Genomic DNA, 18451 nt, shown 5'->3' with positions numbered 1-18451 from the left:
AGTGCATAGTTTTATATTTTAACACGAGTGGTATTTTTAGACTGCCAGACTTCCTTTGTAGGCTTCTATATGTCTAAAATAATCTTTATAGTAATTTTTGAGTACTTTGGAAGGGAAAAAAGTCCAATAGTTGCTTCACAAAATTGTGTAAGAATAATAGATTTGGCCAAGGTTGTTTGGGACTTGATAAAAAATGTGTTTTCCTCACCCTGATCTAAAAGAAAAGTTCATTCTTCCCCAAATCTTTCATATTACATTATCATAGACATAAGGACTAGAAGAAAACGCAATAGCCACTATTGCTCTTTTTTCTCTATCTTATTCTGCTATATTAATATTTTGGTACCATGCCTGTCTCTAGATAGTTGGTACCACTTCTTATCCACCTAATGGAAATAGAAGCAGTTTTCTGGTGACTTTATCATTTGCTCCAGATTATTTGGGTACTCCCCTTAGGTTTCAGTTTCCTGTGTTCACTTCATCAAAATTTAAAAACTTTAGCATTATCAGAGACACAAAGAATGGCCTTGGCCTTTCTTGCTCACCCTCAGGTAAAAACTTCCTTTCTCAGGGAGGCAGCCTTGTTAAAATTACTGGTCCTCGACATAACTGTACTTTAGAGATGCCACTAAAGCATCTACATCCTGTGAATTACATAGAATAAAAGGGTCACATAGGGAAGCAGGTGTGGCTTAAGAGACTGAGCTCTCACCTACCACATGGGAGGTTCTGGGTTTGGTTCCCAGTGCTTCCTGGAAAAGATGAGCAAGACAGTAAGCTGGCGTGATGGACAGGCATGGTGAGCTGACACAACAAGAAGATACAAAGAGGAAAGACATAACAAAGCAGGGAGCGGAGGTGGCTCAAGTGATTGAGCGCCTCTCCCTGACATGGGAGCTCCAAGGCTTGGTTCCTCGTGCCTCCTAAAGAGAAGACAAGCAGACACGGAGAACACACCGCAAATGGACACAGAGGGCAGACAGCGAGCACAAACAATGACGGGGGATGGAATAAAGACATGAAACAAATCTTTTAAAAGAAAAAGGGTCAACAGCTATTTGATGCTGAGCTGGGGCTAGAACACAAATCTCCTGACAACTTTACTATTTTCTCCCATACTAAATGTCCTCCTTCAAATGCATTTTAAACAAAGATGCTATGAAGTGGGACCAAGTTACCTACTCCCCACTTCAAGATGGAAAACTTGGGAAACGGACTTTGTCCCAGTGGGTAGGGCGTCCGTCTACCATATGGGAGGTCTGCGGTTCAAACCCCGGGCCTCCTTGACCCGTGTGGAGCTGGCCCATGCGCAGTGCTGATGCGCGCAAGGAGTGCCGTGCCACGCAAGGGTGTCCCCCGCGTAGGGGAGCCCCACGCGCAAGGAGTGCGCCCCGTAAGGAGAGCCGCCCAGCGCAAAGGAGGGAGCAGCCTGCCCAGGAATGGTGCCGCCCACATTTCCTGTGCCGCTGACAACAACAGAAGCGGACAAAGAAACAAGACGCAGCAAAAAGACACAGAAAACAGACAACCGGGGGAGGGGAGGGGAATTAAATAAATAAAAATAAATCTTAAAAAAAAAAAAAAAAAAGATGGAAAACTTAGGCCCCAGAGAGGAATGCCTAAGGGCAGGTTGGGAGCAGGTTTCCTGAGCTTTAGGTTGCTAGACAAGCCATTTTTTTCTTCATCAAAAACAAAAAATCCCACAAAAAAACAAACCAAACCAAAATTAATGAAAAAAGTATTCCAAATTTTTAAAAAAGTATGCCATTACTCAAGGACAAACTGACCCATATCCCAATGACTATTTTTTATTTTTTTATTACAACAATGTTACATGTGATCTGTATGCATGTTAAATAATACCAAATAGCACCTTTTGGAAATTCAGTGTACAGTGACTGTCAGAATAGCCTAGCTGATGAGTGATGTTTAATCCAGTCTTAGAGTAAGACATTTTCTCAAAAGTCCATGGGTAGTAGTAATGCTTCGATGTGTTCATTAATTGTAACAAGTGTACCACACTAATAAAAGATGCTGGGAAGGTGTGGGAGAGGGAGGGAGTGGGGTAGATGGGAATCCCCTATATTTTTTATGTAGAATTTATATAATCTAAAACTTCTTTAAAAATAAAAAAAAATTAATTAAAAAAAGAAATATAACAAGAAAAAAGGATATTTTCTCATTAAAAAAAAGAAGAGTAGAAAAAGTTTGTCAGTGTCCCTACTACTGATGTAAGAGAAAGACTTGCCATAATAGTTTTCATGAGATAAAGATATCCTAGTTCTCAAAATATTTGTCCTTGATGGACAAAGTTGGAAAAGTCACACTTCTTGATTTCAAAACTTCTACAAAGTTATAGTAATCAAGATAGTATGGAATGGTATAAGGACAGACACATAGATGAATGGAATAGGACTGAGAGTTCAGATATAATACATTACATTGAATTCTTCTGTTTTTTACATTGATTTTGCCAAGACAATTCAATAGGGGAAGGAATAGTATTCTCAACAAGCTGCTGGGACAACTGGATAAAAACATGCAAACATATTCATTTAGATTCCTAACTCACATCACAGACCAAAATAAACTGAACACACACACACCAAAGGCTTAAAAGAAAAATTAAAACTATAAAACACTTAGAATAAAAGATGGGTTTAAATCTTCATGACCTTAGATTAGGCAAAAGTTTGTTAGATACTACACCAAAATCACAATTGGCAAAAGGAAAAATAATATGTACTTCATCAGAAGTAAAATCTTTTGGTTGGTGTATGCTCAGGAGACCTGAATCTCTGGACTGTCCATGTGCCAACTGTGCCCTGAGCCTCAGCAGAGTTGTAACACCTACTCTCTAGTTTGTTGGATTTACCCAGGTCAGCTAACAGGGAGGTAAAGATGGTCAACCACCACACCAAGGAACTGAGGGAGTCTACAAGTACAAGCAAGAGAATTCCATTCATCAGCCATGTGGGATCTAAATCCCCTCTCAATTTAGAGGTGGAGTGGACATTGCCATCTCAAGGTTCACAGGATGGAGGAATAAAATATGGATTAGAGTGGACTTACTGGTTATTGTGACTCTAGCAATGGAAGAAATTGTGTCATTGATGTGGAGACAGTGGCCATGGGAGTTGCTGAGAGCCGGGAGAGGGAAGAAGTATGATAAGGGGGCATTCTCGGGACTTGGAGTTGTCCTGAATGATACTGCAGGGACAAATGTAGGACATTATATATCCTGCCATAATCCACTGAATGGACTGGGGGAGAGTGTAAACTACAACGTAAAATATAATCCATGTGATGTAGCAGTGCTCCAGAATGTACTCACCAAATGCAATGAATGTGCCACACTGATGAAAGAGGTGGTTGATATGGGAGGAGTGGGGGGAGGGTAGGGAGAGGGGTATATGGGAGCCTCTCATTTTTTAATGTAACATTTTGTGTGATCTATGTATCTTTTTTAAAAAAGACAATAAAAAAAGTAATATGGGAGGATGGGAATTGGATGGGGGCAGAGATGAACTGAGATTAGTGTGGCTTGACAATTGTTGAAGCTGAGTGAGGGATAAATGGGGTTCATATACTTGTCTGCCTATTTTTGTATATATTTGATATTTTCCATAATAAAATGCTTTTTTTAAAAAAAAGTAAAAACTTTTGTGCTTCAAACATTATCAAGAAAGTAAAAATATACCACAGAATGGGAGAAAATATTTGCAAATCATATATCTGATAAATGACTACTACCAAGAATATATAAAGAGCTCTTACAATTCAACAAAAAGATAAATAACCCGATTAAAAAATAGGCAGAAAATATGAATAGACATTTCTCCGTAGATGATAAACAAATGGACAATAAGCATATAAAAATATGCTCAACATATTAGTTATCAGGGAAATGAAAATCAAAACCACATGCAGATACAACTTCACACCTAGTAGGATAGCTATAATAAAAAAGACAGATAATAGTAAGTACTGGAGAAATTGGAACCCTCATACATTGCTGGTGGAAATATAAATTGGTGCAGTCTTTTTGGAAAACAGTCTGGCAGTTCCTCAAAAAGTTAAACATACAGTTACCATATGACTGAGCAATTCCACTCTCGGGTAAATATCCAAGAGAACTGAAAATGTATTTTCACAGAAAAACTTGCACATGAATGTTTATAGCAGCATTATTCATAATAGTGAAAAAGTGAAAACAACCCAAATGTCCTTTAAGTGATAAACAGATAAACAAAATGAGATATGTGATACATCCATGCAATGGAATATTATTTGGCCACAAAAATAACGAAGTATTGCTACAACATGGATAAACCTTGAAAATATTATGCTAAATGAAAGAAGCCTGGCACAAATATTATATGATCCCATTTCTATGAAATTTCTAGAATAAGCAAATCCATAAAGACAGAAAGTAGATTAGATGGTTGCACAGTTTTGCAAATAAAAACCAATGAATTGCACACTTTAAAAGGGTAAATTTAATGGTATATGAATTAAATCTCAATTATAAAAAGACAAGCAAGCATGGGAGACCTTAGGTTTATTTAAATTTAAAACAAAACATTAAACCCTTTCCACAGTTCAAATTCAGTTTTATAAACATACACTTTTCTTCTTCAGCAATAATCATAGTGACAAAAATAGCTGCTCCTTATTAAGCACCCATGTAACAGGCACTGTACCAAGCACTTTACACTTGGTATTTTCTCTTCAATAATGACAATGATCTTGTACATAGGGGCTATGGCCTTGTTTCAAAGATGAGGCAATTGAGGCCAAAAAGGCTGACTAATTTGTCAAAAGTCAAAAAAGCTAGTTAGGCCTGATTCCAGAGATTCTATTATTCCATTTTGTCTTTCTTAAAACACACATAAGGTGACTTATTGATCTCCAAAACTATGAAGTTATTTTCAGTGTAATATGTTCTTCTATCCTATCTCCATCAGAAAATTAGAATCTCATTGCAGGACCCAGGATTAAATGATGATCCTTTTCCCTTAGTTTGTTGAGCATTGGGCACAGGGTAAAGACAGAAAAATATCTATATGACAAGTTTTTATTTTTATTTGTATCAAATTACAGAGTACCATAAGTATAAGATTATGATTTCAATATTGCAATACAACTTAAAATTTGGCAAATTAATTATCCAAAGTTTATTATATGTTTGAGTGCACACTGAAGAGATTATTTGGCATAGCTTAGCAAGATAAATATTTCTGTACCTTGCCTGATCATTTATCATTTATATATGTGGTATGTATATGTACACTTGTGTATATATATATATATGTATACATACATATATATATGTATAAACACATATATACACACATATATAATCCTAAATTAAAATACTCGTATAAAAAGCCATAGTATAATATTAGGATTAATTGCTTTTTTTTTTTTCTTAAGGAGGTACCGGGGATTGAACCCGGGACCTTGGACATAGGAAGCAGGTGCTCAAATCACTGAGCTACACCAGCTCCCCACTTTAAAAAATTCTATTATATTATTAAATTGCATCTGCATTCAAAGCAGAAATGTAAAAAAAAACCCTGATCAATATGCTAAATACACATGAATTTACAAAGTAATTGAAAATTAAATAAAAATTTCTACTGAAATGTTATACTGCTGTTTAATTGACATTTAAGTGGCACTATCAAACTACTGGAAGAAACATCATTTTTAAGGTTGAGAATAAAAATTCTACTGAGCATTATTGTACCCTCTAAATTAAGACTGAATATTATTATAGCAGGAAAAGATGGCAGATGATTTTCTTCTTTATTAATATGGGAATTCTCAGGAAATAATTGGGGCAGTGTCTGTCCTCTTGGGCTTGGGTTTCCCACTCGTCCATCAGTGGAAGTCTGGCTTCTCAGGGAAGGTGCAGCCAGTTCGTCGTATTATGATGCTTGCTGCGTAATGGCCAGCACGAATGCATTCATTCAGGGGCTTTTCAGAGACCAGCTGAGACAGAAAACCTGAAACACAGATAAAAGGGAAGAACATGAGTATTGGGTAACAGGATCAGGTCTGTCATACTATATCAGACCAAAAAATGGCCAAGCACTTATCCCGTTCTTCTGCCTTGACAGTGGCGGAAAATCCTCAAGGGCTGGGAGCTTTTCTGCCAAACATCGGGAGCTTCCCCTAATAGTTTTGCTAAAGAGCTTCAGTTGGGACATAACAACTTGCTATCATCTCAGTTACGTCTTTCTAGGCCTAAATTATGATGCCTTCTCTTTGCTTTGAGAATAAAAGGTTGCAAGCAAAAGAGAAACACATAAGAAATACTAGCCAAATGTTGCTGCATTGGGTCTTTCTGCGGAGAAGTTATTAGTTATCCATTTTCCCTTTGGATTCCTCCTGGATTGCTGTTATTCCTAGCACACTGCTATTTGGACAAAATTATACCATCTGGATATTTCTCCAAGTACAACTTTGAGAAAGGAAAAGTTTATGAAGGACTCTTTTTCTCTTTCTCACTCCCCAAAGTACCAGTGAAATAATTTCTGTAGCTAAGTACCAAGAACCAGCTTGACATTAAAATAAATTATGAGAAGATAAAAAATGGTGTTAAGAACTTCTGCTTCTGTCCGAGATAGAAAAAAAGGGATCAGACTTGCCTTTCCTCCAGAAGCAATTAAATTGAAGACAAAACACATGAAACAACAGTTTTCCAATATTGTACACCAGGCAATACAGGGTCTGTACCTTGCCATGAAAAAGAAGAAAACAAATGAGGTGAACCACAAAACTGCTCTTGCTTGCTGCCTGGAGAGCTGCCAGCCTGTAACACAGGAGGTGACAAGCTGGGCAGAGCCTGTGGTCTCACCGAGTTGAGAAGATGGACCTGGGAGTCCAGGCAGGCCAAAACTAACAAACCTCTAGGAAGAACGATCAGAAAGAAAAGAGGGAAGACACAAATTGCCAATATTGGGACTGAGAACATTGAAAATATTTTAGAATCTATCCATAGAAAAGGATAATAAGGGAATATTATGAACATCTGTACGTCAATAACTTTGGCAATTTAGCTGAAATGGACAAATTTCTTGAAAGAGGCAAATGATCAAAGCTCACTCAGGAAGAAACAGATAACCTGAATAGCCCTGAATCTATTAAATAAATAGATTTTACAGTCAAAAAACTTCCCACAAAGAAAACTTCAGACTGAGATGGTGTCACTGGTGAATTCAGCCAAACATTTAAGAAAATATGTTATCAATTATATGCAAGCTCTTCAGGAAATTAAAAAGGAAGGATTACTTCCCAACTCGTTCTGTGAGGCCATCACTCTGATACCAAAATCAGAAAACTAGATACCAAAATTCCTCATGAACATAGACATAAGCATTTTAAAGGAAATTTTTAGCAAATTAAATCTAACAACATATAAAAAATATAGTAAATCATGATCAAGTGGGTTTTCTCCTAGGAATGCAAGATTGGTTTAACATTCAAAAATCAATGTAATTTACCATTTTAACTAAAAAATGAAAAGCATAAGATCATTTTAAAAGATGCAGAAAAGACATTTGACAAAATCCAATATCCATTCCTGATTAAAAAGCAACTCTCAACAAACAAGGAAGAACTGGGAAGAAGGAAACTTTCTCAACTTGATAAAGGGCACCTATGAAAAATTTACAGTTAATGCCATTATTAGAGGTAATGACAGAACTTTTCCCCCTTAAAATTAAGAACAAGGCAGAATGTTTGCTTTTATCCATGCTCTCCATCACTTCACTGGAGATTCTAGCCAGTGCAATAAGGCAAGCAAAGGAAATAAAAGATATCAAGATTATAAAATAAGTAAAACTGTATTTATTTGGAGATGGCATGATTATCTATGTCTGCAGTTTGTAACAAAACTGCAGTTCTGACAGTTCTAGTCAGGCTTAACTAGCTTTTGTCCCGTAGGGGATATTTGACAATGACTGGAGACATTTGTGATTGTCAGACTGGAATTGGGGGTTTGCATGTTAGTGGCATCTAGTGGGTAGAGACCAGGGATACTGCTAAACATACTACAATGTCAGTGGTGCTGAGGTTGAGAAATCCTTGTCTACGCAGAAAATTCTTAGGAATCTAGAAAAAAGTTTCTAGAACTAATAAATGAGTATAGCAAAATTAGAGAATACAAGCTCAATACGCAAAAATTATATTGTATTTCTATACTAGAAATGTGGGTGTGTGTATATATAGCAATTGTATAAACAAGTAGTGAACAATTAGAAATTGATATTAAAGATACTATAGAGGGAAGTGGATGTGGCTCAAGCAATGTCTACCATAAAGGATGTCCAGGATTCGATGCTCAGGGCCTCCTGATGCAGGCAAGCTGGATCATATGGCAAGTAGCCCACGCGGAGTGCTGCCCCATGCAGGAGTGCTGGCCCATGCGGAGATCTGGCGTAGCAAAATGACACAATAAAAAGAGACACAGAGGAGAGACAATAAGAAGCGCAGCAGAATAGGGAGTTGAGGTGGTGCAAGAGAATGATCACCTCTCTCTCGTTCCGGAACGTCCCAGGATTGGTTCCCGGAGCCGCCTAATGAGAATACAAGCAGACCGTAAAGAACACACAGCGAATGGACACAGAGAGCAGGCAATGGAGGGAGGGGAGAGAAATAAATAAATAAAATAAATCTTAAAAAAAAAAAGATACTATGGGGGAGCAGATGTGGTAGAGTGGTTGAGCTCCCGCTTCCCATGTTTGAGGTCCTGGGTTCAATACCTGGCACCTCCTAAATAAAAACAACCCCCCAAAACCACTGTAGTACTGGCCTAAAGATAGACAAATAGAGTCCATGAGTGAACCTACTTATATATATTCAACTGGATTTTGACAAAGGTGCCAAAGCAATTTAACAGAGAAAGAATAATTTTTTAAGCAAACGGTGTTACAATAATTGTGTTAAAAAAATGAAATATCTCTTACTGTATATAAAATTTAAGTGGAAATGGAACATAGGCCTAAATGTAAGTGCTAAAACTATAAAACTCTTGCGAGAAAAATAGGAGAAAATCTTAATGACCTTGGGTTTGCCCAAAAGGAAGAATTATAGAAGAATTGGATTTTGTCATAATTGAACACTTTTTCTTTTAAAAAGACATTTAAGAAAATGAAAAGGCAAGGCTACATTGGGAGATATTATATACAAAACATATATTTGACAAAAGACTAGAGTCTAGAATACATAAAAAATTCTCACAACCATATAGAAACACCCCAACGAGAAATGAGCAAAACACAATTTTAGCAAAGAAGACAGATAAAAAATAAGCACATAAAAAGATGTTCAACATGGTTATTCACTGGAGAAATGCAAATAAAAATCACAATTAGATACTACTGCACACCCAATAGAGAGGCTAAAATTAAACAATGGACCACACTAAGTGTTGGTAAGGGTACGGATCAGTTTTAATTCTCTTATACTGAATGTGGAAACATGAAATGGTAAAACCACTTTGGAAACCCATTTATCAATGTCTTAAAAAAGTTAAACATATACCTAACATATGACCCAACCATTCTATTTTCTAAGTCTTTACCAAAGGTAAATGAAAGTATATATCCACGCAAGAACTTGTAAATGAATGTTCACAGCGGTTTATCTGTAATAGGCACAAACTGGAAACAACCCAAATGGGGTGAGAAGGGACAGGAAGGCAGCCTTACAAAGGGGCATGGGAGTAAGAGATACACGCAGCATGATGGCTGCATGGGTGAACACAGTCGTCAAGATTTAGAAAACTGTATACTTTAAGTATGTGTAATTTATTGAATGTCACTTATACCGCAATAAAACTGTAAAAAAGAAAAAAAAAGTATCATGGTTATAAATAAGATAGGTCAAGAACAGAAGACTCTGGAGGCTACTTTCCCTTCAGGGGAAACAGCAGTACTCAATACTCAAAAGAAGAAATGATAAGGAGAGACTGGTTTTTAGCTTGATTACTGGGCCTCTCCTTAGCAGCCCCGGCAGGAGTGTGTGTGTGTGTGTGTGTGTGTGTGTTATAAGAAATTTATGGCAGGGTGTGTGTGTGTGTGTTTTATAAGAAATTTATGGCAGTGTGTGTGTGTTTTATAAGAAATTTATGTCCTTTCCTTTTTACCATCCTGACCAAACAGGCTTGTCTGTGCCAGACTTGGGGAATACTCTTTATCAGGTAAAATAAATAAGTATTCCCAAACAAAGAATAAAATTAATATGGTTAATGGAGTAATGGTATTTTGAAGACATTTGCTTGGACCGTGAAATCACTCCCTAAGAGGTTTAGTAAGAATATTTTATCACTAGGTTTTCAGGTAATAGTCAAAGGTCAATATTAACTTTCTTCCAAACTGTGAGAGTAAAATGCTCAGCTCGTACAGTGAATGGAGCAGATGCCAAATTCAGAGTCAGATCACCTTACAATGGAAACACGTCTAGTAGAAGCCTTACAAGCAACATCTGTTTTCCTCATTCCTCTGGTATGATGTTTCTGAGGAAAGAAAAGCTTATGTCTACGAAATATTTTTGAGAAGCCTAAGTACCAGCATCCTCTTTCTAAGAGAAGAGCTAGCTGATGAATGAAGTGAAGTACTCTGAAGAGTCATTTGCTTTGACAAGTGGAAATCCTGAATGCTGAAAAAGCTGCTAAGACCTTTGCACTAATTGAATATCGTTTTTCAATCATCTATTTTTTAAAAATCAACAAAGATGAACTATAGATATTATATAATCAGATGTAAGTGGAACCTTCAAGAAGTAGCTGATGTAAATCTAAAAAGCTGGGTAAAACTGTTGAAATAAACAAAGGGAACTTATACTTAAAGAGTCATAGGGAATTCTTTTATAACATGAATACAGATTCCATATATATATATATATATATATATATATATATATATATATATATATATATATATATATATATTCAGGTACAAAGAAACCATATATATATATATATGGTTTCTTTGTACCTGAAGTAATTTAGAAATACTTTCAAACTTACAGGACAGTTACAAAAATAATACAACCCCTCTATAGAGAACTCCAACATACCCCTACCCCTGATACCCTAAGATACCCAGATCCACCAATTTTAACATTTTGCCACATTTAAAGGATCATCCTGATCTGTTTATCTATTCAGGTTTGCTATAGGTCTACACATCCACCCATCCATCTATCCATCTATGTATCAATCCATTTTCTGAACACTAGAGTGTAGGTTTTATATATCATGCTCCTTAAACACGTAATACTGCCATGCACATTTCCTAAGAACAAAAAAATTCACTAATGTAACCATTTTAAGTGCAGTTATCAAGTTCAAGAACTTTGTGATATAAAGCTTACAGTCTATATTCCAATTTTTTCATATGCCCCAATAATGTCCCTTCATGCCTTTTCTCCTCCCTTGCTAGATCCCGTCTAGGATCCTGTACTGCACACTTAACTTCCTCTTTCCTCTCCTTCATCCCTCCCTTTCTCCTTCCCTCCCTTTATCTTTTTCTAAATTGTAGGACCATACATGAAATATAAATATTCCCATCCTAATCACTCTCAAGTACACCATTTAATGGGATTAATCACATTCAGAATATTGTGCTACTCTCACTGCCTTCCATTATGAAAACTTTCCCAAATCCCCAAATAGAAACCCTATACTCATTTTGCATTTACTTTCCATTGCTCCTGCACCTGCCCGTTAACCTGTACTCTAATTTCTGCCTCTTTGAGCTTGCATATCTCTGATATTTTCTTTTGTAGTTACCATGGTGCTTAATGTAACATCCTAAATCTATAACAATCTTGTGTGCTTTGATACCAACTCAACTTGAATTGCACATACAAACCATATTCCTATAACCCTCTGTTCTCCCAACCTGTAGAGTTCTCTTCAGCATTTCTTTCAGGGCAGGTGTCATTGTGATGAACTCTCTCAGCTTTTGTTTATCTGGAATGTCTTAATCTCTCCCTCATTTTTGAAAGATAGATTTTTGCTGGAAATAGATTTCTTGGGTGGCAATATTTTTCTTTCAGCCATTAAGTATGTTATCTCACTGCCTTCTTGCCTTCCTGGTTTCTGATGAGAAATTGGTTCTTAATCTTATTGAAATTGTTGTTTTTCTCTTGTGGCTTTCAGACTTCTATCTTTATCTTTGGCATTTGACAGTCTGATTATAATATGCCATGGCACGAGTCTATCTGGGTTTATGTATATATTCATATCTTTTATTAAATTTAGGACTATCCTTTTTGAAGTTCATTGAGCATCATGGATGTATATATTGATATCTTTCATTAAAGTTAGGAAGTTTTCAGCCATTATATAGGTTTCTTAGGCTCTGTTCACTTTTCTTTCTTTTTTTCTGCTCATCAGACTGGGTGATTTCAATTTTCTTATCTTCAAGTTCACTAAGTCTTCCTTCTGCCAGCTCCAATCTGCTAATGAACCTCTCTAGGGAATCTTTAATTTCTGTTACTGTGGTCTTCAGCTGTTTGATTCCTTTTCACAATTTCCATATCTCTATTGATTTTCTCCTTGTGTTTATCCTTTTCTTGAGTGCCTTTAACAATCTGTCCATGATTTTAGCTCTTTGAGCATATTTCGGCCCATTTTTAAAAAGTCTTTGGAAAGTCCGAGGTCTGGTCCTCCTTATTGATGGTTTCTAATGTTTTAATCTTTTTTGCCTGGGTCATCACTTCCTGTTTCTTTGTATGTTTTGTAAACTTTTGTTGAAACCTGGACATTTTGATATATTGGTGTGTTATTGCTGGAATTTAGACTCTGTGACATTTGTTCCTTAAGCTTGGATTCAGCTAGTGCTATGACTGAATTTTCCTTGAATGGTAGGAGTTAACGAATAAAAAAGAAGAGAAAAATAAAATACCTTTTCCAATCTTTGCAGATTGACCTATGTAAGAGGTCTCCTTCAAGGATGATCCATACAATGGGTTGATTGAGAATAGCTCCAGGCCAAAGTGTAGGAGCCTCCCTGATCCTAGCTCTGGTTTTAGTAATTCTCCTGTTTATGTGGTTATAAATGACCCTGTCATTCTAGGCAACAGTCTTCTTACTGTCCAGGCACTGCAGTATCTGTTCTACAGCCAGCAATCCCTTGCCCTAGGTAGCATGACTTGGCTACTCTCTGTGTTCTGTAGGAGAGCTTTTTGACTTGCCCTCTACAGGCAGGGCAAGTTCTGGGGTGGTGAGTACTTTAGGCCTCTACCAGACAAACTGGGCCAGACATCCATGCTCCCAGCATACATGGGCTCCCTCTGGAACCAGGACCAGGGATCTGCAGTAGGAACCGGGTGGCTTGGTGCTGAGCAGAGGGGGTGGGGGTGGGGAAGAGGCCAGACAGGGTACCTAGAGATACGACTGCTTTTAAGAAGCCTCTTTCTTGATTTGGTATATGCCCTGCTACCACAGTCTTTTAGCTGTTTTCTGGAGAACTGAGAAAGATGTTTCTGTCAGTTCTTGCTGCTTATTCAAAGATTCTGATGGGGGAGGGAGCCCTGAAAATTTTTACTTCACCATCTTAATGGGGCAGGGCAGGGCGAATATGATTTTAAGTCTATATTTTCAATTATTAGTCTGCATAAAGTACATTAAAAAACTTTTTCTATGGAAAAATTGAAACAAAAACAAAAGTACATAGGACTATACAATACAAATAATAAACCCTACTGCTAATGATGAACTATAGTAAATAGTACAATTATAAAAATGTTCTTTCATGAATCATAAAAAATGTACCTCATAATGCAAGGTGGCAATAATAGGGTGGTATGGCAGTTTGATATTATTTATGAATTCCAAAAAGAACTACAGATTATGTTTGTAAACTCGTCATTTTCTCTGGTGTGATAACCCTTTGATTATATTAGATTCAGCTGAGAAATTTGATTAAATTATGTTGCGATTAAGGCTCAGTATAGAGTCCCAGCCCCCTTTGGGCTGATAAAACAGAACGTCACATGTAAGTAGACACACAGAGAAGATACACAGAGAATCCTGTGGCCCAGGAGATTGAAGAACCTGATAGTCTGCTGCTGAAGAGAACAGGGCAGCTGAGCCCAGAAAGAAACAAGCCCAGGGAATAGAAACAAGTCTTATCACAGCCTAAAGCTGGGATCAGAAGCAGCTGGGACCACGGAGCCTTAAGAGGGAGAGGAAGGCTGACCCCTGGCAGACATCACTCACCATCTTGCTCAACACTTGGCAACAGACTTTGGTGAGAGAAGTAACTTACTCGTTTATATCCTTGTGACTGTAAACTTCTACCCCAAATAAATATCCTTTATAAAAGCCAACAGATTTCTGGTACTTTGCATTAGCACCCCTTTTGGCTGACCAATATAGGTGGTATATGGGAACTCTGTATTTTATGCATGATTTTTCTGTAAAACTATGAATTCTCTGGTAAAAAGAAAACTTTTTATTTGGAAATAATTTCAAACTCAGAGAAAAGTTGCAATACTAAAAATAGTACAAAAAACATCTATATACACTATCATGAAAGTAGAACTAACCTATAAAATGGAAGAAAATAATTGCTAACTACATGCTTGATAAGGATATATGAAGAACTGCTACAAATCAACAAAAAAAGACAAATATCCTAATTTAAAAGTGGGCAAAGGACTTGAATAGACATTTCTCCAAAGAAGATATACAAATGGCCAATATGAAACAATGCTCAACATCATTGGTTTAGGGAAATGTAAATTGAAATCACAATGAGATAATCACTTCACGCTCACTAGGATGGCTATTATTATTTTAAAAAAAGACTAGGATGGCTATTATTTAAAAACAAAACCAAACAAAACAAATAAACCAGAAAATACCAAGTGTTGGCAGGATGCAGAGATTTTGTTGGTAGCACTGTAAAATGGTGCAGCCACTGTGGATATTAATTTAGTGGTTCCTCGGAGAGTTGAACATAGAATTACCTTATGTAGCAGTTTGATATGGTTATGAATTCCAAAAATGGATATTGGATTATGTTTGTAATCTAGTCTGTACCTGGGCATGATTAAATTATGATTAGGGCTTTTATTGGGCCATATCCTTAGGGTATTGAGTCCTGGTGGGTAGGGACTCACAGATAAAAGGTATGGCAAAGCACTGAGTTGAGGGTTTTTGATGTTGGAGTTCGATGCTGAAGCATTAAGCTGGAGCCCCAGGAATTAAGCTCCCAGAGGAAACAGAAGCAAGCGCCAAGAAGAGAGGAACCCTGAGCCCAGGAAGAAGCAAGCCCTGGGAAGAGAGGAAGCCTGAACCCAGAGAGAAGCAAGATCCTGGAAGAGAGGAACCCAGGAAGCCTGAGCCCTCGCAGATGTTGGCAGTCATCTTGCTCCAACACATGAAAATAAGACTTTGGTGAGGGAAGTAAGTTATGCTTATGGCCTGGTATCTGTAAGCTCCTACCTCAAAAAAATACCCTTATGAAAACCAACCAGGGAAATGAATGTGGTTCAACCAATTGGGCTCCCATCTACCGTACAGGAGGTCCAGGGTTTGATCCCCAGGGCCTCCTGGTGAGGGTAAACTGGCCCACGTGGAGTGCCGGCCCACTCGGGAATGCAGCCCTGTGCAGGAGTGCTGGCCGACGCAGAGGGCTGGTGCAGCAAGATGACACAAGAGACACAGAGGAGAGACAATAAGAAGAGGAAGCAGAACAGGGCAGCTGAGGAGGCGCAAGAGAGTTAATCGCCTCTCTCCCACTCCAGATGGTCCCAGGATCCATTCCCAGAGCCACCTAATGAGAATACAAGCAGACACAGAAGAACACACAGCGAATGGACACAGAGAGCAGACAACTGGGGGGACGGGGACGGGGGCGGGGAATTTAAAAACTTTAAAAAATCTTAAAAAAAAGAAAACCAACCAATTTCTGGTATTTTGTATCAGCATTCCTTTGGCTGACTAATACACCTTATAAACTGGCAATCCTACTTCTTGGTATATACCCCAAAGAACTGAAAGCAGAGGCTCGAACTGATATTTGTACACCAATGTTTATAGTAGCATTATTCACAATAGCCAAAAGGTAGAAGCCACCTTTTCTGTCCATCAACAGACGAATGGATAAACAAAATGTGTTATATACACACAAAGGAATATTAATCAGCCATAAAAAGAAATGAAGTTTTAATGCATGCTACATCATGGATGAGCCCTGAAGACATCATGTTGAATGAAATAAGCTAGATATAATAACAAATACTGTATGATCTCACACATATGAAATACCTAGAATAAATAAATTTTATAGAGACAGAAAGTAAATTACAGGTTTTCCAGGGCCTAGGAGGTAGGTAGGTAAGGAGTTACTGTTTAAAAGGTGGAGAGCTTTGGTTTCAGGTGATGAAAAAATTGGGGTAATGGATGTTGGTGATGATAGTATAATATTTCTGAATGTAATAAACACCACTGAATTGTACACCTGAAAGCAGTTGAAATGAGAAGTTTCGAGTTGCATATATGTTACTACAATGAAAAAGTTAAAAAAGAAAAAACAAACAAAAAATAAAGCACTTGTATTTCTTTTACCCAAGTGCACTAATTGGTAATATGTTGCTCTATTGTATGATTTCTCTCTCTCTGTATTATTTTCTTTCCTTAATTATTTGAAAGCAAACTTGCTCTCTTTACCTCTAAATACTTCAGTGTGCCTTTATTTTCTAAGAATAAGGATATTCTCTCTTACACAATCACAGTTCAGTTATCAACTTCAGTAACTCTATTACAATACTGTTATCCAATCAAGTGTCTATATTCAATTTTGTCTATTATACTCTAATACCCTTTATAACATTTTTCCTTCCATGATAGAATCTAGTCTAGGATTTAGTTGTCATGACTTTAATCTTTTTTCATTTGGAACATAGTCTCGGTCTTTTTTTTTTCTCACTTTTATGACATGAACATTTTTTAATACAGCCATCCTCTTTTTACTAGAGTGATTCTAATTTTGGGTTTCTCTGATATTTTTTCACGTTTAAATGTGGATTATGTTCCTGGTCAGAATACAAAATAAATTATGTTAAGTCCTTCTTAGGGGAGAACATTTAGAGGCATATGACGACCATCTGCCCTGCATTTGTGATGCTAATTTTGAATGCCTGGTCAAGGCATTGACCTATTTCACCATTGTATAGTTACTATTTTCTTCTTTTTCAGGTAACAAACGTCTTTGGATAGCTACTTTAAGACCATGCAAACATTTTGCTCCACATCAAAAATCCTCACCCTTTCTTCCATATTTAGTATCCATTCATGATTCTTAACTGAAGCAAATTACACTGTAATGACTTTCCAACTCCAGCACTTTTCCCACAATTTCCAGTCAGCACTTAACATTCTACTATAAGCAAGAACCTTCCCTTTTTGCCCATTTACTTATTTTTTATCTCTTTATTATCAATAATGACATACAGATACTTATTTTTCAATGGTTTGTAATTCATTGTATACAGCCCTTAATTAATTTGGTTCCAAAATTCCCAGTTTTTGCCAGTGGTAGCATTTCAGAGTGGCTCTTATGTCTTTGGACACGCCCGCATTTTAAGCACTTCCTTACTTTCTGGCAAAAGGTGTCTGGACTCATCTTGTGCTCATTTTGTACCCACCCTTTCCCAGCCCTGGAATCAGCCATTTCTCAAGGAATAAGATTAGAGACGAAAAGCTGAGTGCTAAGTATATGCTAAGCTACTGGATCTTAGGGAACAAAGCTAGAAAGTATGCATATATATACACACGCACACCTACATACTTATATACATAAATGTACACATACTTATGTACACACAGAACAATTTCAGAAATTGAGTTGTCATTGATGCTTCCAATTCCAATCCACACCCCGCCCAGGGTTCTTTTTTGCCTTCCCCCATTCCATATTTGTAAGTTCCTTCTTCTTCTTTAATGAGAACGAGAGCTTCCAACAATATCAACACATTTATTTATTTGCTCAATTTTTTAATATATCTAAAATAATTTCAGGACCATTTCACTCTCAGTTCTTCAAAAAGCATCTAATAAAAAGATTTCAGTGAGAGCAGTGACACAAACAGACATCTATACACTGATGTTCATAGCGACATTATTCACGATTGCCAAAAACTGGAAACAACCCAGGTGTCCATCAACAGAGGAATGGATAAACAAACGGTGGTCTATTCACACGATGGAATATTATGCAGCTATCAGAAGAAATGAAGTCGTAAAGCATATGGTAACATGGATGAACCTGGAGGACATTATGTAAGTGAAGCAAGCCAGATACAAAAGGACAAATACTGCATGATGGCATTACTATGAACCAAGTATATTGTGTAACATATTCCATGATTCAAAAAAAATGTATAGGTATTGAGTATATTTAATTGAGAAATGTATGTTTTTATT

The 18451-nt window shown here is 37.0% G+C and overlaps 1 protein-coding gene across 8 annotated transcripts in view; it reads right to left on the bottom strand.

The window, feature by feature from the left end:
• Window positions 1-4476: 4476 nt before the first annotated feature.
• The window catches only part of ADK (adenosine kinase), a 573433-nt gene continuing 559458 nt past the window's right edge, over window positions 4477-18451 (bottom strand). For all 8 annotated transcript variants that reach the window (XM_004455088.4, XM_012523930.3, XM_004455089.4 and 5 more), the window contains one exon: window positions 4477-6011. In XM_004455088.4, the coding sequence (XP_004455145.2) occupies window positions 5887-6011 (125 nt within the window). In that variant the 3' untranslated portion in view covers window positions 4477-5886. The remainder of the gene's footprint in view (window positions 6012-18451) is intronic.

Source organism: Dasypus novemcinctus, chromosome 6 (genome assembly GCF_030445035.2).
Source record: "Dasypus novemcinctus isolate mDasNov1 chromosome 6, mDasNov1.1.hap2, whole genome shotgun sequence".
In the NCBI taxonomy this organism is placed as follows: Eukaryota; Metazoa; Chordata; class Mammalia; order Cingulata; family Dasypodidae; genus Dasypus; species Dasypus novemcinctus.
This window is presented reverse-complemented; position numbering and strand designations above follow the sequence as displayed.